The following is a 21,922-nucleotide window of genomic DNA, read 5'->3' as shown; positions in this document are numbered from 1 at the left end:
CTGCCCTTCTGACCACATCAAGCCTCAACCCTGGTGCCTTCATCCTGAAAGCTGGCTGAGGGAGGGGGGCTGGGCCTGCAGGGAGGGGCTGCACTGCACTGTCTCCACTGTACTTCATGGGCTGTGTGACTTTGGGCCAGCTCTTCAACCTCTCTGAGCCTCAGTTTTCTCATGGATAAGATGGGGGAATTGTATGTGTCTCACAGGGCTGCTTTATGGGTTAAATGCTGTAACAGTGGGAACACTGAGCACAGCCTCTTGGAAATGGGTTTCTTAGTAATGGCTCTGAGGACTGCTCACCCAGCAGCCAGATCTGCCCTTTCTAGCCTGAGACCCCCTCCCCACAGAGCTTGTCCTGTTGCACGGCCCCGGCCTGGCCCAGCCTCATCTAGCTTCCTTGCCCATTTGTCTTTCCTGGGCCCAGGACTCACCACAGAGCTCTCCCTCATCTGAGCCATCTCCACAGTCGTCGTTGCCATCACACAGCTTGTCGGGTGGCAGGCAGACCGAGGTGTTGTTGGCACAGGGGTGCGAGGGCGGCCTGCAGGCCAGGGACTCACAGTTCTCCTCGTCTGAGTTATCCTCACAGTCGCTGTCGCCATCACACACCCATGCTTTGCTGATGCACCGAGCTGTGGAAGGGGTACAGCATCAGGGGCCAGGCCTGGCCAGTAGGGCTCTCTGCGCCCTCTTCCCCGACCCGGTGGGCTTCTCTAATCAGGCCATAACTATAATACTTTGGGGTCCACTAGGAACCTTGAGGCTTTTTCTGTCAAATTCACATGGACAACAAAGAAGGCAGGAATCTGCAGGAGGTGCTGACATTCAGGACTGGAGAGGGTTTTGGTTCCCAGGGCCCTAACTGCAGGCTCTGGCCCCTTCATACCTCCCCCATGCATCTGGCACAAGCTTTTTTCTGTACAGCCATTTGCCTCACGGTGTCCCCCTTGCCCTTGCCCTGCTCTCAGTATCGTCTCCTGTCTGTGCAGTTTCTCTTCAGTCCTTCTTTTTACCAGAGTCTTTGCAGCCAAACTTGACGTTGGGATCACAGACGTGGGTCACTCCCTCACAGCTCTTCTCGTCACTGGAGTCCATGCAGTCAGTGTCCCCGTCGCAGCGCCACCGCAGGGGGATGCACAGGCCATCCAGCCGGCACTGGAACTCATCATTGTGGCAGCCGCCAGGAGGCCTTGTGGCTGCAGGGGGACAGGTGGAGAGCTCCAGATCAGCCATCCCATCTCTACCTTTCCAAACCCCTCCTGCCATACCTGGCCCGGGGCTATGAGCTGAGGCCAGCTGGAGAGATCTCTGAGTCCCACTGACTCTCCCTGCAAGTGCTAACTCCAAGTCAGGGCCATGACTCCTTCCAGGGCTTAGAAATCCTCTTGTTTCACCTCCTTATTTCACACATGTGAGCTCGGCTGGATAAGCAATTTGCTAGGTCAAAGCTCAAATGCTCCCCACCTTAGCCTAGCCTCTGCTGCACTCGTTCACTTCACAAACACTTACTGAGCACCTATTGTGTGCTAGCCACTGTCCCAGGAGCCAGCATGAATAAGACAGCGGCCTCACCCCCGTGGAGCTGAAGTTCTAGCAGGGAAGAGAAGCAGTGAAGATGCGACACAGAAATTCAGAATGGAACTACAGGTGGTGATCAAGGAAGGCTATGCAGACTAAGCCGGGTCAACGCTAGGGAGCATGGGATGCTACTTGAGATAAAGAGTCAGGAAGGGCCCCTATGCAGGAGATGTTTGAGCAAAGACCTGAATGACGGGAGCCGTTAGATTAACCGTGCATCCCAGGAAGGGGAACAGCTAGCAAAAGCCTCTGAAACAGGACCACGCGGGGCGTACTCAGAAAATGCCCAGGGTGTATTTAAAGCCGCGAGGCTGGAGCAGGTGATGGAGGAGATGAGTGGCAGGAATGCAGGTCAGAGAGGTTGGGGGAACCCTGCCGGCCATGAAGCAGGGCTCAGCACGGATTCGAAGTGTGCAGGGGGCCAGGGCAGGCTCGAGGGCAGGGCTGGGGAGTGATCTGATGTGTAGGATGTGATCTGGCGGCTGTGCTGTGACTCAGGATGCCGGGGAAGGAGCGGAAGCAGTAATGGGAGGCACGAGTGACTGTGCACAGCCTCGCCTCGCACTCACGCTCCGCCATGTACACGGTCCACGTGCGCATCTCCTCCCTGGACTTCAGCACCAGCCTCCCAGCTCATCTTCCTCCCTCAGGGTCTCTCCCCCGGAGCCTCTTCCCAACCTAATGTCCTTCCAGGATTGTCCTCTGAAAGCATTTCCTACATCTCAACGCCTTCCAGCTCTGAGACCCTTCGCAGGTCACCAGTGCCTGACCTGCGGCTGTAATCTGCACCCTCTGGGTGCTGCCTCGTTGCCTGCTGTCCCCTTCAGTCTGAGGCCCCCGCCCCACAGCCCGATGACCCTGGAAGGAGTGCTCAGTTTCGCCTTCTAAGTTGTACTGCTGGCTTCTCCAGGCTGTTCCCACCACCCCCATCTGAAGACCCTCCCTCTTGTCCATAGCCTAAGCCCTCACTGGGGCCCAGTTCAAACCCCACCTCCTCTGAAACGGTCCTCGACCATTCCAGCTCATAGACAGTTAATAATTGTGACACGACACCCCTGCTCCCATGGGCCAGGCCCGCACGTATCTCCCCTCACTTCACAGAGGAGGACACAAAGGAAGACGCCAAGTCTCGGGGGAAGCAACCCATCCAAGTCTGCCCAGCTGGTGAGGGGCAAAGAGCTTCCCCACCTTGCCACACCTCGGGCCTCCAGGGGTTCTCAGAGTCCCAAGGCACTGTGACCTGTCCCACTCAGCGGCCCTTCTCAGACACCCCTTGAGACACAGTCACTGCTTCCCGGGCCTCCGGTGACCCTCCCCATCCTGCCTCTCAGTGCTGGACGCACAGTACTGTTCCCACTGTGTGCACCTTAACTCTACCAGGCAGAGGTTGCAGGGTGCTAGCGAAGGGGCCAGATGAAGCCTGGAGAGAGACTTTGGTCTGCCATATTTTTAAAACTTTTCAAACAAATTGCCAGTTGTTACAGCTTGACTTGTGTTCCCTAAAAAGACGCTGAAATCTTAACTCATAGCACCTGTGAATAGGACCTTATTTGGAAATAGGTCTTTTTTTTTTTGCAGATGATCAACTTAAGATTAGGATGATCCACTGTGACTGCATACTTATATAAAGAGGAAATATGACATAGAGACCAACACGCACTCATTGGATTTTGCCATGTCAAGATGAAGGCAGAGACTGGGATGAAGCTTGTACGAGCCAAGGAACACCAAAGATTGCCAGCAAACACCAGAAGCTAGGAGACAGGCCTGGAATAGATTCTCTCTCCTGACCCTAGGAAGGAACCAACTCTGTTGACATTTTGGTCTTGGACTTCCAGCCTCCAGACTGTGAGACATTCGATTTCTGTTGTTTAAGTCACTTAGTTTGTGGTGCTTGGTTATAGCAGCCTTAGGAAACTAGCATACCAGTGTGTTAAAATGGGTAATTTCAGGTTTCCCTGGTGGCACAGTGGATAAGAATCCCCCTGCCAATTCAGAGGACATCGGTTTGAACCCTGGTCTAGGAAGATCTCCCAGGCCGCGGAGCAACTAAACCTGTGTGCCACAACCACTGAGCCTGTGTTCCACAAGAGAAGCCACTGCAGTGAGAAGCCTGTGCACCACAGCTGGAGAGTAGCCCCTGCTCTCTGCAAAGAGAGAAAGTCTGAGCACAGCAACGAAGACCCAGTGCAGCCATAAATATATATATTTTTTTAAATGGGTAGATTTCACGCAAAATCTGCCCTCCTGAAGCCAGGGCAATCTGGGGGCTGCATTATTCCATGGCAACAATGGGCCAGGGCTGAAAAACCAACATCCCTTGAGAAAGTCTGTGCCTTCCATTAACCCCAGTCCTTCAATTAACCCCATAGGTCCTGGAGGCCTGGGCACTGGGGACCCCACAGAGCCGACTCCTCTCTCCTTTGGTGCCCACTGTGCTCGTCCTCCCCTAGCCCTGTGGGCATCCCTATCTCACGCTACCAGTGACTGAACACAGGCTGTGTGCTTTCCGTGCATGATTTCACGGAACCTCCACGTCAACACAATAATGCCCTGTGCTATTATTATCCCCACTTTGCAGATGAAACTCACAGGGGCTCACAGAGATTAAGTAACTTGCTCAAGGCCACCCAGATAGTAAGTTGCAGAGCTGGAGCTCAAACCCAAGGCCACCTGACTGCAAAGCCTGAGATCTTAACAGTGTGTGACATTGATTTGTCCACAGCTTTCCTCTCCCACATGACTGGAAACTCCTGAAGGATAAGAGCTGCTTCAGGGTTATCTCTGGTTCCCAGATGGCGGTGGCACGCGGTGGGAAGGATGGATGGAGGGTGGACGGTCTGGCCCCCACCCCGCTGGTCCCCAGGCGCCCACCCTGGTTGGTGCAGTTGGCGTGTGTCTCGTCGCTGTAGTCCCCGCAGTCGTTGTCCCCGTCGCAGGTCCAGTGCTCAGGGATGCAGCGCCCGCTGTTGCACTTGAACTGGGTGCTAGAGCAGGAGTGGCTGCAGCCCGCCTCATCGCTGTTGTCCCCACAGTCATTGTCTGGGGAGGGGGGTGGCAAGAAGGGAAGAGGCGAGCAGAGGGTCAGCACATGACTTTCTCTGTGACCCCAGCATGGGGTCCCCGCTCCCTCCTCCCCATTCCCAACCTCGACCCACCCCAACCTCCCCACCAAGAAAATAAAAAACAGAAAAGACACAGAAACTGCATAGACTGCAGCATGCACCATGGCCCACGCGGTGGGGGGCAGGGAGAGGTAGGGCGAGCTCCCGGAGGGCCCTTCCCTCAGTCTGCAAGACTGGGGGTGGGGACAGGATGCATTCCTTTCCCCTTTTGGCAGTGGGTGGGAACAGGGGTCTGCTTGCCTGGGGGAAAGGAAAGGGATTTCTCTGGTTAGGGAAGGACAGAGGTGGGCGGAGTATAGGTGAGGGCTCTGCTGGGGGGATAGGGTTAGAGAGGCCTGGCCCTGAGCCCCTGAGTGTGGGCATCACCGGCCGGAAGTGTGGGTGAGGGGCACTGCCTGCAGCTGGGAAGGCCCCTGAAGGCATGTGAGGGTGACTGAGCCAGTGTCCTGCAGTCTAGGCCTGGTGGGCAGGGCCACCAGACTTCTCTCCACATTTTCAGGACGCTGGAGAAGGTGGGTTTAGCTGTCCCCTTGGGCTGTGCTCCTGCCTCTTTCCCAGCTGCCTTTGCGTCTCGGACACTCTCCTCCTGCCACGTCTTGGTCTCCCTGTCCCCACCTCTCTGTCATCTCCTCTCCTGGGAGAGCTCCTTCTGCCCTCTCTTTCCCCTCCACTGTTTCCTTTCTCCCTCTGTGGTCTCCTCTCTCACTTCTCTCTGCTTTTCCTCCACATCCTAGGAGCTCTGGGGAAGGGAGCTGCATGGGGGTCCTGGGAGGTGGCCCAAGGCCAGCTGGGGCTCTAGGGTGATGGTGCATGTGCTTCTATGCACTGACCGGCAGGCTCAGGACAGGTCTTTTCATCAGAGCCGTCCCCACAATCCTTCTCTGAAACACAGAAACCACCAAGGCAACCATTGGCACACGAGACACGGCAAAGATGAGGGGCAACGTGGCGCTGACCCAGTACATCCTCACACACGTTAGCTAGGGCTCGAGCCCCCGCTGCGACACATCACGACAGCACACCAGACAGGACCAGATCCCGGAGACAGCACACACACAACAGTCCACCGGCCCCCGTGGCTGACGTCACCTGGTCCAGGGCTGACCGCCAGGTAGGCTCCCGAGTCTGGAGCCGGAGCCTGGAGGGGGCACCGAGGACCCCAGAAGATGGGGTTTGTAGGGAGAAGGGAGCTGGGCACGGGCCCTCCTTGCTCTGCCCCTCTGGCCATTCCTGCTCATCTCCCCCTGCCCCCTGAGCCTCTGCCAGGGGATGGGCAGCTCTACCCAGAGAGGAACAGCGCTGACAGGCAGTGGGCGGGGTCTCCCCTTGGTCATCTTGGCTCCCTTACAATGTTTCTAGCTCATCCTTATTTCTTCCAGACAACCCGGTGGGGCAAGAGTGACCTGGAGGGGGGCCCTGGCTTGATTCTAAAACCCCTCACCTCCCACCCAGGACCTGGCTACGGGTTCTAGCTTTCCCAGGAATCAGGGCAGGTGAAGGGAGACAAGCTCTTACCATTGTCACATCTCCAGTTGATGTTGATGCATCTGCCATTGTTGCAGGTAAACTGAGTCAGGGGGAAGCAGGTGGGATAGGCTGTCAGAGAGAAAGACTAGCTGAGTAGGGTCCGTAAGATTATACAGCATCACAGCACAAGCAGGTGGGTGCAGGGTCCCCACCATAACCCACAGTCCCCTGCCCAGCTAGGTGGGGGAGGGAAGGCTAAGTAGAGGGGCCTCGGCCTGAAACTGCCCATTCATGCCTACCCCCACTAAGCATCCTTTTTTTCTTTTTTTAACTTTTTATTTTATATTGGAATATAGCCAATTAAAAATGTTGTGATAGTTTCAGGTGGACAGCAAACGGATTCAGCCAGACATACACATGTATCCATTTCTAAGCATCCTTCCTTCAAGCAACTAGTTTCCAAACACAAGCCATGTGCTGAGTGCTTTCCATGCATGATCTCACTGATCCCCCACATCAATGCTGGGGTGCAGGTGCCGTCATTAGCCCCATTTTGCAGAGGCTTCCCTAGTAGCTCAGATGGTAAATAATCCACCTGCAATACAGGAGACCCGGGTTGGATCCCTGGGTCAGAAAGATCCCTTGGAGAAGGGAATGGCAACCCACTCCAGTATTCTTGCCTGGAAAATCCCATGGACAGAGGAGCCTGGTGGGCTACAGTCCATGTGGTCGCAAGAGTCAGACACGACTGAATGACTTTCACTTGCAGATGAAACTCACCGGGGTCTATGGAGATTAAGTGACAACGCTACTCAGGTACTAAGCTGCGGGATCTCTCCAGCACCCCTGCCCCAGGGCCCGTTCTGGTGGACCCTCCCTCCCTGTGCCAGCCCGGCTGTCCTCCGTCTCACTCACCACACGAGGCTGACTCATCGGAGCGGTCCCCCCAGTCATCGTCCAGGTCACATGTCCAGGAGATGGGGATGCAGCGGCCACTGGCACAGGAGAACTGGTTGGGTGGGCAGGTGCGAGCTGGGGACAGGCGAGGGTGTGAGTGCTCATAGGCCAGTCCTTGCTTTACATTTCATTTTCTTTTCTATTAGTCTCTGCCTCTCTGGAAGTCTTCCCAAGGATCTCAAAGCCATTTCTCTTAGAGACGTCATTCAAAATCACCCATGTGATCTCACAGTGGACACTTGATCCCATCACTTGAGGGGTCGCTGGTGTCCTCCAAGGAGAAGACCCACCCACCTTGCTTGTCATCACCAACCTGGAGCTGTGCTCTGCCTCCTTGCAAGTGGGGCCTCCTAGCCAACCCTGTCCTCCCTCCCCTCTGCCCCGGGTGCCCCCTGCTCCTTTCTCTTCCTGAGGCCCCTCTGTCTCCCCAAGCCTGGCTCCCACCTCTGCCCTGCCCTGGTGACAGAGGGGGGCCACTGTGGTCACCCCCCCTCCCACACCTGAGCAAGTAGCATTGGACTCGTCTTCACTGTTCCCACAGTCGTTGTCCCCGTCACAGAGCCAGCGGTTGGGGATGCAACGGTTGTTCTCACACTTGAACCGGTCCGAGGGGCAGGTGTGCTGATCTGGGGAGGGATGGGTCAGGGGTCAGCCAGAGGGAGATGACTCAGCTCTCCAGCTGCAGCCCGAGGGTCGCTGTCCCGCCATGCGGCAGGCACTCACGGCAGAGGGCGGGGGCCTCGTCGCTGTTGTCCAGGCAGTCATTGTCCCCGTCGCACTTCCAGCGCTCCTGGATGCAGCGGCTGTTGGAGCAGGCGAACTCGCCAGGCTGGCACTGGGGTGGGGGCACGTAGGATGGGTTCGCTGCGGGCACCACCAGACGTGAGGGGGAAAGTCAGACCCAGGTCACGGACAGGTGCTGAGCCCCTGTCCTCTGCTTGTTTCATGATTTTAAAATAATATACACAGTAATATTTCCCAGGGCATAGTTTTTCATGAACATATGATCTGGATGGAAGCTGCAACTCTTTGTCAAGCCACAAGGTGACGCCTGCTCAGCTGCTTCCAACTCTGCAATGTGGTCGAAGAATAAGGCTGCTTCCAAGAGAATCTAGAACTCCCCGGCCTTCTGATCCCAGCGAACAGACCACCTTTGGCCCTCCCTGCCATCTCCATGAACTTGGAAGTCATTTCAGGGACCCCCAGACCCTGACCTGGTCCCTGGACTTTTTCCCTCATAAATGTGTCAATTCTACAGGCAGGAGTGAGAACAGCCCTGCCAGCTCCTGTCCCCAACACTCATGCCGCCATCTGCCTTCAGCTGTCAGCAGTAAAGTCACTGTGTCCTCTGTCTGTGTTTTCACAGGGTGGGCTCTGGAAGCCCAGGAACGCCCATGTCAGTTCCTGGCTCTGGATCCCACAGCTCTGCTCACGCCTTTCTGACCCATCTCTTACCCTCTCTAATCCTGTGGGTTCCAGGGACCACTGGGTCTGGAGGCTGCATGTGTCCCCCTTGTTCCTCACCTCTGCTTCCAGACCATTCGCCTTCTCTCCTCTCTCAAAAATCAGTGTTGACTTTCATGTTATAAAACTATGTAAGCTCCTACCACCACGGGCCCCAGCATCCTTAGAGTCCTCAGCTCCTGCTTCGTAGTCACTTTCTCATAATCGCTCCCTTTAATTCTTGGTGATTTCAATGACCATGTGGATACTCTTTCACTGCAGTGGCCTCTCAGCTCTGAAGCTCCTTTCCACCAATGCTCTTGCCCTGAACCAGGCCTCAGTCACTCACTCTTAGCTGTACGCTATGGCCCACTGACCCATTTTCCTTTCTTAGGATTCTACCTAAGGAAACTGTCCTGAATCTGGGAAGACATGAAGGTATAAGAAATAGCAGAGCAGGTGATTAATAACCAGACTCTGGGCCAGACTTTCTGGGTTCAAACCCCTGCTCTCATTTTGGGCCTCAATTTCTTCATCTATAAATTGGGATAATAAAAATACCTTCCCGGGGCTTCCCTGGTTAAGAATCTGCCTTGCAACGCAGGGGATGCGGGTTCGATCCTTGGTCAGGGAATTAGGATTCCACGTGCCACGTGCCATTGAGTAACTAAGCCCGTGTGCCTTGAAGCCCATAGCCACAACTAGAGAAAGCCTGAATGCCACAACTACTGAAGCCCATGTGCTCTGGAGTCCACGCATCGCCACTGCTGAGCCTGCACTGCTAGAGTCTGCACTGCAACAAAAGATCTCGCAAGACGCAACTAAGATTCCACGTCCACAACTAAAACCCAACGCAGCCAAATAAAGAAACGTTAAAGAAAATCTTTACAAGAATATTTTAAGGAATAAGTCAGTTACTGCATGGGGAGTGCTTAGAACCATGCCTAGTACATAGTTTGTGTTCAGTAAATGCTGGCAGTGATTATAACAAAAAACTGGAAGCAATATCCAACAGTAGAGAAATGGCTGAGTAAATTATGGGATGTTTACTGAATGAAACACACTTTGGCCATTAGAAAGTCTGCTGATGTACTCATGACACCCTGTCAAGTGACAAGCGCAGGAAACAGCAGGTGCAGCGCGATTCTGTTTAAGTAAAGCAAATGCAGAGAGATTCGGAGAGCGCTCCCCGAACGATAACAGCACAAACTATGGGTGGTGGAATTTGGGGTGATTTGTACTTCTCTGTATATTTCTATAGCGTTTGCTTGTTTTTACAATGAACATGACCCACTTTTATCTAAAAATGGGGCTATTTAAAACAATGCAATAATAACACAGAAAATTTGTGGCATATATGAGCCAAAAGGGGCAGAAAACATTTATATACACTACGATTTCCAGCCATGTAAAAACCCACCTAAGGGGAAAAGGATGATGTTCACTTACCACAATGCTAACAGCACAGTGGTGGTTTGCTGGAGAAACTGGGCTTTTTCCCCCCTCTCTAATTTCCAATATTTTGAACTATTGTATTACTTGAATAATAGAGAAATAAATGTAAAAGAAGTTAAGAATGTTTTTCCCTTTCCAGAGCTGTCCTGCTCGCCACTCAAGTTTCCCTTAATCTTCATGCCCTCCCAAAACCCCCAAACCCTGGTCACCGTAAAACCCTCTAGCACCCAGAGGCTTCACTCACTCCATCCTTCAACTTTTTTTTTTTTGGCTGCACCACGCAGCGTCTGGGCTCTTAGTTCCCCAACCAGGGATGGAACCCAGGCCCCCTGTATTGGAATCACAGTCTTAACCACTGGACCGCCAGCAAAGTCTATCCCTCAACTTCTATTGCGTCCCTCAGGGCCCTCTTTGCCTCCTTCATCTCCGATCCCCATCCAGACACTGTGGCCTTCTGCTGGAGTCTGCTCCCCCACCTCCCACCCCAGCTGGGCCCTCATACCCAAACAAGTGACACCGTCTGCGTCCAACACCTGATCCTCAGCGCAGGCACACTGACGGCTCCCAGGGGTGGCCAGGCACAGGCTGCTGCAGCCGCCGTTGTTCACCCGGCATTTGTTGGTGCCCACTGTGAAGGAGGGGCCACGGGTGCAGGAGAGACGAACAGGACGACAGGAGATGGGTTGTGGCAGAGTCAGGAAAGGCCAGAGCAGGGAGACGAAAGGCCAAGGGAGGCGGTGCATTAAAAGGAGAAGACAGAAAGAGGGAATGTGGAGGGGTTGAAGATGAGGAGATGGAGGCATGGGACAGGAGGGGTGATGGGGAACATGGAAGGTCAAATTGGGGTGGGGGCCTCTCTTCTCAAGAGCCTCAAAAGTCAGAGCCTAGGCTCCCTGGGAGTGCCTTCACCCCACCCACAGAAGCCTCGCCCACCATCCAGATCCCACCCCTGTCCCAGTCCTGCTCCAGGGGTACCTTGCTGCTGCTGGGCATCATACATGCGGATCTCAAAGATGGGGGGCCGCTCGCTGCGCAGAAGGGTCACGATGGGGGCTGCGCCTCCTGTGCCCCGCTCCAGGCGGTAGACACTGCCGCTCCGGTACTCAGTCCAGAAGAGGTAGTTGCCGTGGTGACAGAGGCCAAAGGCGTGGTTCAGCTCAGGACCCTCGTACACAATCTAGGAATAGACAGGGGCTTACCCAGCAGCTGAGAGACAAGTGGGGGTGCCTCAGGGAGCCTTAGGGGTTCACTGCTTTGTACACTCATATGTCCACAGCCTGGGTGTGGGCTTGTCTCCCCCATCAGCCCAGAAGCCCCCGAGGATGGGAGCTTTGCACACAGTGAAGTGCCAAAGCCTGAACCCAGCAGACACGGTGAGGGCTGGCCCACACTCCTCTCCTTTGTTGATTCATATTCATTGATACCCCTCCAACATATGCGCATGTGCGCACGCACACGCAAACACAGAGCAGTGGGCTGAGAGCCAGAATCCATCCATTCGTTTCTTCACCCGCCACACGTTTGCCAGAATCTGTTAAGGTAGCACTCAGAAACGGAGAAGATATGGTCCCTGCACTGGAGCTGCCACTGGCTCAGGAAAGGCACTCAGGGTCATCAGGGTGGCAAAGGATCTGGAGACAGCATCCCAGCGGAGGTGGCCCCTGAGAGGTGTGCCAGGTGAGGAGGGGCTGGGCAGAGGCTAGAAGGTCTGCACGAGCAACAGCACAGGGGGCAGGCCTTGACATGTACTGGGCTCATGAGTCGTCTAATGATGCTGTCCCAGTGCTGGGATGTGGGAAGCAGGGAGAAAGACAATCATAGAGATGGTCAGGACCACATTGCAGACGGCCTTAAATACCGTGAGAGCTTGGGCCACACGCCTAGACGTGCACGGAACTCACGAATGAAGCACGCACCACCCAAATGAACGAGCATACGAATACACCGTCTCTAGGTGTCTGGCACCTGTACACAGGCACTCAGTGTAGGCACACACCAGCGTGTGCTGCGTGTACATGCACAAGCAGGCTGAGGTGCACAAGATGTGTATGCTCAGGCGGTCAGGCCCGCAGGCCACGTGAACAGTCACAGAGATACTCTGAAGAAGCAATCCTTAAACAACACAAGACACAGGCACACAAGCGCACAGAGGGACACACCCACCACTCACAGGCGAACACACATGCAGCACTCAGGCCTGGACTCACATGGATGCCCACACATTCAGACACCCAGCCTCAGTCACACACACACGCAGTCCAGAAATGCACACATGAACACCTACACACAGCTGCACGCCTGCCCACCTTCCGGTCTGTGCCATTGAGCAGGATGGTTTCAATGCGGTCATAGAAGGCATCCACCCAGTAGAGGCGCCCAGCTGGGATGTCCAGGCTCAGCCCATTGGGCCAAAGTACTGTCTTGGAGGTGACGAAGATGTCTCGGTGTGAGCCGTCCATCCAGGCCCTCTCTAGCCGCCCTCGCCGACTGTCCTTGGGGTCCTCCTCCCAGTCAGTCCAGTACATCCACCTGTGGGCAGTTACTGGTCAGCATCACATGGGCCACCCCTGCCATCAGCATCCTCCCCTGTGATCCTAGGCCAGGCAGGCCCTCCCAGAGCCCCTCACAGGGTCCTCTTGCCCTGCTCATCCCTGGCCCACACATTTCATTCATTCATTCATTCACTCCTCCATTCAACAAGTAGGTGCTGAGTGCCTACTGAGTTGGGCACAGCTCTGGCACTGGAGGTGAGCCCAAGGCTGCCAAGACCCCTCTCTCATGGAGCCCATGTCCCACCCAGGACACAGACAAGAAACAAGTCAGCCAGGAGGGTCACACACTGGAAAGCAATAGAGGTCAGGAGGGACTCCAGGAAGGAGGACAGCATGGAGACTGAGAGTGCAGCTGGTGAGGAAGGCCTCTCCCAGGAAGTAGCACTTGAGCTGATGTGAACGCTGAGAAGCAGCCCCATGTGTAAATACTTGGGAGTCCCAGGCTGAGGAACTCCAAGAGCAAAAAGCCCTGAGGGAGGAAGGGCTGGATGCTGGTTTGAGGAACAGACAGCAGGCAGTGGGAACAGAACTTCCAGATGCAGGAAATGAGGTGCAGAGGTCAAAGGAGCTGCAGGCAGACCTTGTAGGAGCTCAGGCTGATGAGGGCTCAGGGAGCCAGGGGAGGGCTCTGCTGGGAGTGACAGGACCAGACTATTCCTATGTATCACTCCCACTGCCCTGTAGGTAAGGACACCTTTTCCTCTCGGTCAAATTTTCGCTGCCCTCCCCCGTCCACTCTCCGTCTTACCCCCCAGTCCTGAGGCCCATGGAACTCAGGCTCTGAGTCCCTGGCTCTCCCTCTCCTCGCCCCAAGGCCCTGGGAGGACTCACCCATTGAGTGGATCCACCACAATGGCCCTGGGGTGTGTCATTTTGCCCTCGATTAAGGTCTTGCGGGTCTGAGCAGCTTTCTCCAGCCTGGCCACGCTGATGGTCTTCTTGGGTCCATCATCCGTCCAATACAAATTGTCCCCCATCCAGTCCACAGCCACGCCTTCCACATTGTGGATGCCTGCAATGGGGCGGGGCGGGGGGTGGGGAGAGGGGGAGTGTCAGAGGAGGCTCAAAACTGCCTCTGGTCCTTAGGATACCTGCACTTTGGAGCCCTTGGCTACTGGGGAGCACAGGGAGCCTCCTGGCCCTAGATGGTGGTGAGGCTGGGCTGGGCTAGGAAGATGGAGGAAGCAGATGGGAGGGTAGAGGAAGGGGATGGGAGGTCATTTGTGCTACAACATCTGTGTTGAGGCAGTCTCTCAAAACTGCACATGGCAGCGAGGAAACCTCCGTGGCATACACGGGCTCACTCGGGAAGGTATGTCGGCCTGAGGTGGGTAGACAGCTGGGACAATAGACATGTGACTCTGGGTACAAGTGGAACACTACATGCCAGGCCTAAAAACCCTGAGCTAACAAAATAAGTTAGGAAGTGATTTCTCACTTAGCTCCATGCTTCATCTCCAGCTTAAATAGCAGTTCCCTGGGAGAGGGAACCCCAATCTTTTCCTGATGAGGAGTTACTTTTGGTTTCCCCAAAGTCTTATGATTGCTGACTGCTGAGGTTCTCTGAGTTGAGGTGGGGCATGGGGAGCAGGACCAGGGGTGGTAACCAGTATCAGTCAGACGGATTGGTCAGGAGGGCAGGTTTGGGAGTTCAGAACACCCGGCAGGCATGGTGCAGCACTAGGGAGCTCAGAGCCTCCACGCAGGTGGGTATTCAGAAGACAATGCACTGTTGACCTGCTGGGGCAGCTTAGAGGGAAAACTGGATTCCATTCACAAAACACGATTTTCTCAGGGCATGTAAGCCTGCAGCTCTCGGCGGCTGTGAAGTCCGGCTACACAGACCCTGTGTGTGCACATGTATGCCTGCTCTGATTCGGAGCCTCAGGCCTCTCGCTGGCTGTGCACTGCGTGCAGCTACAGGGCTCAGAGCCAACGGCAGAAAGACCCTGAGTTTTCCCAAGGGCTGGCAAGGACGCTGCCTTACCCATCCATCCTCCTGCCTCTTTTCGGCTCAGCCAAGAAGGGGGTCACCCAGGGGTCAATCTGTCTATCCCCTCATCTCCATGCCAACCAGCCCAGCCAGCCAGTTACCAGGGGACTCTCCACGCTGGGAGGGAGGGCATGGGGAGACAGATGCCCAGGCCCCACATGGCTTCCTGCTTCCTCAGGTGCGTGCCACCTCCCGGGAGTCCCGACCATCCACCTCCCACTCCGGGGCCCTTACCGTCCTTCAGGATGGTCTCCCGCTCCGTGCCATCGATCTTCTGGCGGCCAATGAGGTAGCTGGTGGTGTCGGCAAAGTAGATGAAGCCGGTCTCAGCGTGGAAGTCCAGGGCTCGGGGGTTCATGAGGTTCTCGATGGGGATCATATGCTCGTCGGGAACCTTGGCCCCCATGTCCATGCCCCGGATGATGCCAGGCCGGCCCTTGCCATACACGAGGAACAGCTCGTGTTCTGGCTCTAGGGCAGGCACAAGGAGGGGCACAAAGTCAGACAGACACACACACACACACGTGCACACAACCACCACGCAGCCGATGCTCCGCCTGCAGTGAGTGGGTGGGGCAGCACGGGGATCTGAATTACATGGACAGACACAAAGCCTGTAAGGCCCAGGGAACAACGCCCTGGGGGGTGGTTTCCTGTGGACTCCAGGGGTGGGAAATGGAGCAAAAGTAGCAAGTAGCTTGTTTTCAGTAAGTACCCACTGTTGAGTAATGAAATTAGTGGCCCAAATAGGTTGGAATCTGATCCCTTTTGACCACTTCCTCTGCTGCCATCCCAGTCTAAGCCACATCACTTCTTGCCTACGCCGCAGAAATAGCCTCCCGCTACTTCCCTGCTGCCCATCCTCCCCCCAGCAGTCAGCATGATCATTTTCACAGAAGTGAGTCAAATTTATAAAGCCACCCAGAGCTCCTCATCCCAGTTAGAACACAATCCAACCTGGGTCCTCATCTCCCTCATTCACGTGGGTCCCCCACCCATCGCCTCCTTGTTGCTCCCCAGCACTCCAAGCTTACACTGGCCTCTGAACCCTGGCACTGCAGATTCCCTCTGCCACAAACGCTCTTCCTCCAGGTACGTGGTTCACTTGATCCACTTCCTCACTTCACAGAGAGTTGGACTCTAATTTCAATTCCACAGAGATGCCTTCCCTGAGGGCCGTCTCAACGGGAGCCTTGGCTGTCATCATGAACGCCATGCTCCGCTCTATTTTATTCCTAACACCTACCACCACCCGAAGTCATTTTTGTGTTTGCACACCTCCTCTGCCAGACTATAAGCTCCACGAGGCCAGAGACAACATCTATCTTGTTCATTGCTGAACCCTTGCTGCCAGGACAACGCCAGACACAGTGCGTGCTCACTAGATACTTGATGAACAAATGAAGGGCTGAAACAGGCCAGTTGACAGTGTTCTGAGTGGGAGCCTGAATGGGATAGTGGGAGAAGCCCTGCTCTCAGATGGGAGTTCAAGTCCCAGCCTGCCCCTCACTAGCGACAATACCTTGGTTAAGTCCCTCCATCTTTCTGCATCTTAGAGGGAAGGAGCTGGACTATGGGAGGCAGACTCCTCCTGCTCATCTCAGCAGGCACCCAAGCCCTTCCCCAGCACTCACTCTTGCACGACTTCCCGTCACTGCCCAGGCTGAAGCCGGAGCGACAGCGGCAGGTCCGCGCCTTGTGGCTGTTGGCCAGCAGGCAGATGTCGGAGCATCCGCCTGGCTTCCCGTACTGGTCGTTCTCGCAGGCATGGCTCCTCACTGGGGCAGGGTGGAGAGCCGGTCAGGATCCATCGAAGTCCCCGTGCCAGGCCCTGAGAAGGCTTCCTCAAGTCTGATCACACTCCCTCCTACTGCTGTCTTTGTATCTGCTGTCCCCTCCAGGGACTCGGAAGCTGCAGGACTGGGATCCCTCTACCCTCACACCACCCAGTCTTGAGACTTAGGCGGGGACTTTCGTGGTCAGGGGACAGAGCCACACTGCTGCTCACAGCCAGATGCCTCTACTCGAGACCAGCCAGTGAACCAGGAGGGGTGATGGACATCCTGAGCAGAAATGAGGGCAAGGGGCTCCCGGGGTGGGATTCGGAGGCTGAGGGGCGGACACGGGGAGGCATTCTGGGGTAGATGACTCGGAGAAGCAGTCATGACACAAGAGAATCAGGGGTGCCCACCGGAGGGTCCCGGAAGGGGCTGCGGCGTGCCACTCACCTCGCGGCTGACGGCGCTGGTGGTAGATGTGGAGGGCACCGCCCTTGTCCACACGGGTGACCACCTGGTAGTCAGTGCTGTTGAAGCGGTTCACGCGGATCACGCTCGTCTTCTGCTGGGCGTTGGCATTGTCCGAGTTGGTGGCATAGAGATAAATTCTCAAACACGGTCAGGCCGTACAGGTGCTCAATCTGCGACGGGCAGGCAGGAACCATCAACACAAGAGGAGAAGAGATTCCTACCTCCACCGCTGGAGAACCCGTCAGCTTCGCATCCAGACTCCGTGACTTGCATTCCTAACTCATCCCCCCATTATCCAACTCCTTGCTTTACTCCTGGACTATCTTCTCTGGACTATCCTTTCTTGAGATTTGCTTGTCAAACCCCACTCATCCTTCACAGGGCATCTCTTTGAAGGGCTTCTGGAATCTTCTAACCAGAGACGACACTCCATTTCTGGCTGTAATCTACTGCCTGGTGATCTGTGGATTTACTCTATCTCCTCGGCTCAAACCCCTTGAGGAAGGAACCAGACCCCTCCCTCTCAGAATCAGGCACATATCCACTGATGGAGTGACTTTGCACTGACCGGAAGTTGGATCCTACCCTCTGTCCACAGAAAACATTCTTAGCCCGCCTCTAGCTCCCAGCTTTCGGGAGGGTTGAGACGACAGACTGGCCCCAAGCAAGCCTGATAACAGCCCCCATTACCTGCATAATGTATCTAAGGTGACCTTCTGTCCCGTTTGTCCAAGACTGACCCCGGGGGACTTCAAGAGTCAACACTGGGACAGTCTTGGGCAAATCGGGATGGATGGTCACCCTAATTACCCCAGAATAGAGATGCCATCTTTGGGCTGGAAGGGCTTCTAGACCAGGCTCAAATGCTATTTCCCAGCGGTGTGACCTCAAGCAAATCACTTAACCCCTGTGAACCCTGACATTCTTCAGCTACCAAAGGGGAACTGAATCACCCTGCCAGCTCATTCTTCAGGGGTTGCTGTAGGGATCAAATAAGAAAAGGGAAGTAAAAAAGGTGTTCTCTAAAACGACTGTGGCCATCCAAGTGGAAGTCACGACCTGTCCTCTCCCCCTGTGCTTGTGTCAACCCCTCACATACTGTTCCCCGTCCCAGGAGGCCTAGAGACGGGTTCCCAAAGCTGAGACTTCCTCCTCACCAGGATGCCCTGGATGATGGTCTGCCGGCCCTTGCCCTCGTAGTCCACCACCTCAATGTAATCCAGGTAGGCATCAGCCCAGTAGACAAGGCGGCTGACGAGATCCAGCGTGATGCCGTGAGGAAACACAATCTTGCTGTCAACCAGCTTGGTGCGGTTCTGCCCGTCCATGTCACAGCGCTCCACTTTGGGGATCTGCCCGTAGTCAGTGAAGAACACCTTCCTGTGGGCAGACAGCATGTTATACTGGGTCTGAACATTGGGCACCCTCCCTTTTACCAGGGCCTCTGCCTCTGCCCCTGCCTGTCCCGCTCACCCCATGGCAGGGTCCAGTGCAATGCCCTTGGGGTTGTACAGCTCCAGGTCTAGGAGAGTGACACACGTGTCCCCGTTTCGGTTGCAGACAAAGATCCTGTCATCAATGTCATCCACAAAGTAGAAGTTGCCGGTCAGCCAGTCGATGGCCATCTGCTCCACATCTGGAGAGTGGGAATGAAAGGGCTATGGGGGAGGTCCTCCCCTGACATGCCCACCTCCTCTGGGGCGCCCTCCTTCACCACCCAGGCCACGGCTGTCTCTCCTCCCTGAGGTCCTACGGGAGCTACCGGCAGTGGCATATTTTGCCTGGTGCTGTTGGCCATCCTTCACCAACCGTGTCTCTCCAAAGACAAGTCTCTGAGTATACTCCTTCACAGCCCTGCTTCCCAGGCCGAGCTCAGGGTGGCACACATGGGCAGCAGGAAATCAGTGGCTGGCTGGCTGACTGACAGGTTTCCCAACTCTAGCCCCTGCTTGAACGGGCCCATCTTCCTGCACTTCCGAAAGGCAGTGAGGACAGGTCCACGAGGTCACTCCAGAATTTTTAAAATTTGCTTTTTCTTGGATTAAGAGCACTCAGGCTAATAAAACATCACACATCTCTGCTTTTTATCAACTCTGTATGGTGAGTTGGCTTATCTCACGCCAGCCAGGAGCACCAACCGGAAGCTATATGTGTTTCCTGACTTTTCAAAATGGAAAAGCCAGGCATCCATCAGTAAATCCAATCTAAGAGAAGAGAATGTTCAAATACAGGGCCCACGAGATGGAAAAAGGAAGGTCCACGGTGGCAAAAGATTGGGACCAGTGACATGGGTCAGATTTCCTGTTCTCATTTCCATGGCCAACGCTTCTACTTCCCTATTGCTCAATTTCCTCTGTCCTAGGGAGGGTGGAAGGAGTGGGAAATAAGATATAGGGCTGGAGAAGAGAGCACAGAGAAGGAGAACCACCAAAGGACTCTGAAGGTAAACTGAGGCATGACTCATAAACAGGGGGAGCTTCAGAAGGGTGGGAGTGTGGGAGAAGGGTGCAGGCCAGGTGCCCACTCAGTCTACATCAAAAGGACCTCAGACTTAGGGGTGGGCAGGAAGTCCAGGATGCAGGAAGTCTGGGGATGGGACCCCTGCTGTCCTGGGTGGTGGGACTCCTCTGGAGGACCCACTGGCTCCCATCCATCCACAGCCCCCTCCAACTACTACTATCAGAGGTGATGCCTCTAGCAAGCTGGGACATCTCCAAGACAGTGACTCCCTGGACCCCTGCCTTGCATTCTACTTCCACCAGTTTCCCCAACAGGCAAAGGAATCTTTGGACCATCTGCCTTTGGCTGAAACTTTTTTTTTACTGGAAACTCCCACTAGCGACAATCAACCCAGTAAGGACTTCAATTCTTGCACAGCTACAGGTATAATGACTAGGCTTTCTGCTAATCCTCCCCCTTCCCCACAGGGATTCAGGGGCTGTTTCTTAACAGAGGATGGAGGTTGGGGGGGCCAAGGGAACAGGAACGTGGCTCCCAAGGAACTTGGCCAGGACCTGACACTGACTCACAGTCACAGGACTTAAGCTGAGGGAGGAAGGGAAAGAGCCAATTTGAGATTCTCATCAAACTAGTTTCCTCTTCAGGTCCCCCCTGTTGCACCCCACCCCAAGACAACTGGAAGGAGAAGTCACAGGCATGAGCTGTTACCCCGTGAGTGCTCAGGTGCCCCTAAACCCAGACACTGTCTCCTCTGCGCCCCAGTACTGTCCCATCCTGACAAAGGCAGAGAGAAGGAGCTCATGGGTCCCAGGCCAGGGCAGGGGTTAGGCGAGCAAATGACCCCACACTGTTATCCCAGAGAAAGCAGATGAAAATGAAGGCTGCTGGGCCGCATCCAGAGGAAACCAAGGTCCCAAGTCGGGGTGAGTGGGGGACCTGCCACAGTCCCAGGCAGCCAGCAATGTGGCTGAAAGGCAAACAGATTAAAAGGCAAACAGGTCTGTGCACCCTTTGCTTGGTGGGCACAGTGGGGGTCTGGGGGCTGTTGGCACGTAGATGGACCTTCTCATTCGAAGCTGTTTCCCCAGCACCAGCTGGTGCAGCTGCGTTCTTCTCTCCAACTTCCTGAGGCTTCCCTGAGTCACTGCCCAGCTTCCAGGCTGGTAATACACTGTCACTGCTCCCCCATGCGCCCTTCCCTCGGCAAGAGGGGAGGAGGAAGAAACCTGAAGGGATCTGATGCCCCTGTTTTGGATGGAGCTCCACATCCTCTCCTCCAGACCCAGGATGTGCTGACCTTCGAGCCTCCCTCCTGGCCTGGGTTCCTTGCCAATTCCGGGAAAGAAGGCAGAAGGGATTGTCCTCGCTCTCTGATATTCACCCTTGGCTGGTCCCCCCTTCCACCTCCCAAAGGCCAGGCAAAGCCCTGCTCAGCAGGCCGGTGAGGACTTGGCAAGAACAGGAATCCCCGGCCTGGCCTAGGCTCCGTTTTGGTATTTTTGCAGCTGGAGACTATTAGTTGCAAGTAAAAATCCTTTGTTATCCAACCCCTCTCCATCACATTATTTTCCTTTCTTCTCAAGTCCAAACTCCTCTGCCCACCACACTACATACACTCACAGGCACACACATACACACGTGCTTGGCCACTCTTCCCACTCTAAGCATAAGGAGATGGGCTCAAATGGGCACCTTCCCTCCGAAGGTGGTGCTGGACTGTTGCCCCCTGTCCCAGGGCACAGAGGGGACAAGTGGAGTCCCCCTGTTCCACAGTATGGAGGGGACAAATGCAGTCCTGGGTTTTGGCCTAGAGGACCTCACATTCTGGTCCCACACACCCAGAGAGCAGCTATCCCCTCGTGGGCCATCCTTCTCAGGACTGATCCACTTCAGAGACCTTCCAGAAGGCCCCTGGCCAAAGACCCCAAATCCTGAAGACAGGAGAATCTCAGGTAAACCCTAGGAGAGGGATGCTGTGTGGTGGTGGGAGGAGTCTGGGGCTGGTCTGAGAGCTGAGGGGCCAGGGATGCCAGAGTAGAGGAGGCAGCTAGTAAGCTGGGAGGGCGATGAGACAGAGGAGAGACCACAGCCTGTCGGTGATGTTGCAAAGGACTTTCACTTCCAGGCCCCAGAATAGACCTGGGGTGTGTGTGTGAATGCTCAGGCCTCCCTGTGCCCCCGCCCCAGTGCTCAGCACTCTGCACTCCCCACAACTCCAGCTTTTCTCAACGTCTCCATCCTTCACATCATTCAAGAAGCATCTCCCTAAACAGTGGCTGCTTTTCCAGAAACAACAGCACCCACCTCAGTCCCATGAAGACCCTAGCTTCAGCCACAGGATTTAAGACACTCTTCCTAAAGTAATCCTGGGGAAGAAAGGGAGCCTCTATGCTTTGGGGGAAATATCCCCCAACACATCCACACGCCCGGAGATTGCAAATAGAGTACAAGGTCCCTGGACAAGGAAGGAAAACCACACTTCCACCTTAACCACATCCCGAGGAACACACGGACTTCTTGGCCTTGTTCCAGGAAACTCTCCCATCACTTTCTGTACCCTGGGCCCAGCCAGCCTCGACACTGACAACCCAGCCCAGGTTTGAATCCTGGTTCTGTCACCTTCCAGCTGTGGAACTATGGTCA

The 21,922-nt window shown here is 55.1% G+C and overlaps 1 protein-coding gene across 1 annotated transcript in view; it reads right to left on the bottom strand.

The window, feature by feature from the left end:
• LRP1 (low density lipoprotein receptor-related protein 1) overlaps positions 1-21,922 on the bottom strand; it is an 82,151-nt gene that overhangs the window by 38,213 nt on the left and 22,016 nt on the right. Inside the window, 17 exon segments of the mRNA XM_010839371.1 lie at positions 432-632; positions 1,014-1,196; positions 4,453-4,620; positions 6,219-6,299; positions 7,086-7,202; positions 7,628-7,753; positions 7,851-7,991; positions 10,528-10,653; positions 11,001-11,202; positions 12,332-12,554; positions 13,409-13,589; positions 14,805-15,041; positions 16,205-16,348; positions 16,799-16,952; positions 16,954-16,989; positions 17,977-18,199; positions 18,293-18,455. Coding sequence (XP_010837673.1) covers positions 432-632; positions 1,014-1,196; positions 4,453-4,620; positions 6,219-6,299; positions 7,086-7,202; positions 7,628-7,753; positions 7,851-7,991; positions 10,528-10,653; positions 11,001-11,202; positions 12,332-12,554; positions 13,409-13,589; positions 14,805-15,041; positions 16,205-16,348; positions 16,799-16,952; positions 16,954-16,989; positions 17,977-18,199; positions 18,293-18,455 — 2,706 coding nt within the window.

This window comes from Bison bison, unplaced genomic scaffold (genome assembly GCF_000754665.1).
Source record: "Bison bison bison isolate TAMUID 2011002044 unplaced genomic scaffold, Bison_UMD1.0 scf7180017864115, whole genome shotgun sequence".
NCBI classification, from domain to species: Eukaryota; Metazoa; Chordata; class Mammalia; order Artiodactyla; family Bovidae; genus Bison; species Bison bison.
The sequence above is the reverse complement of the archived record's forward strand: the minus strand, read 5'-3'. Positions and strand labels throughout refer to the sequence as shown.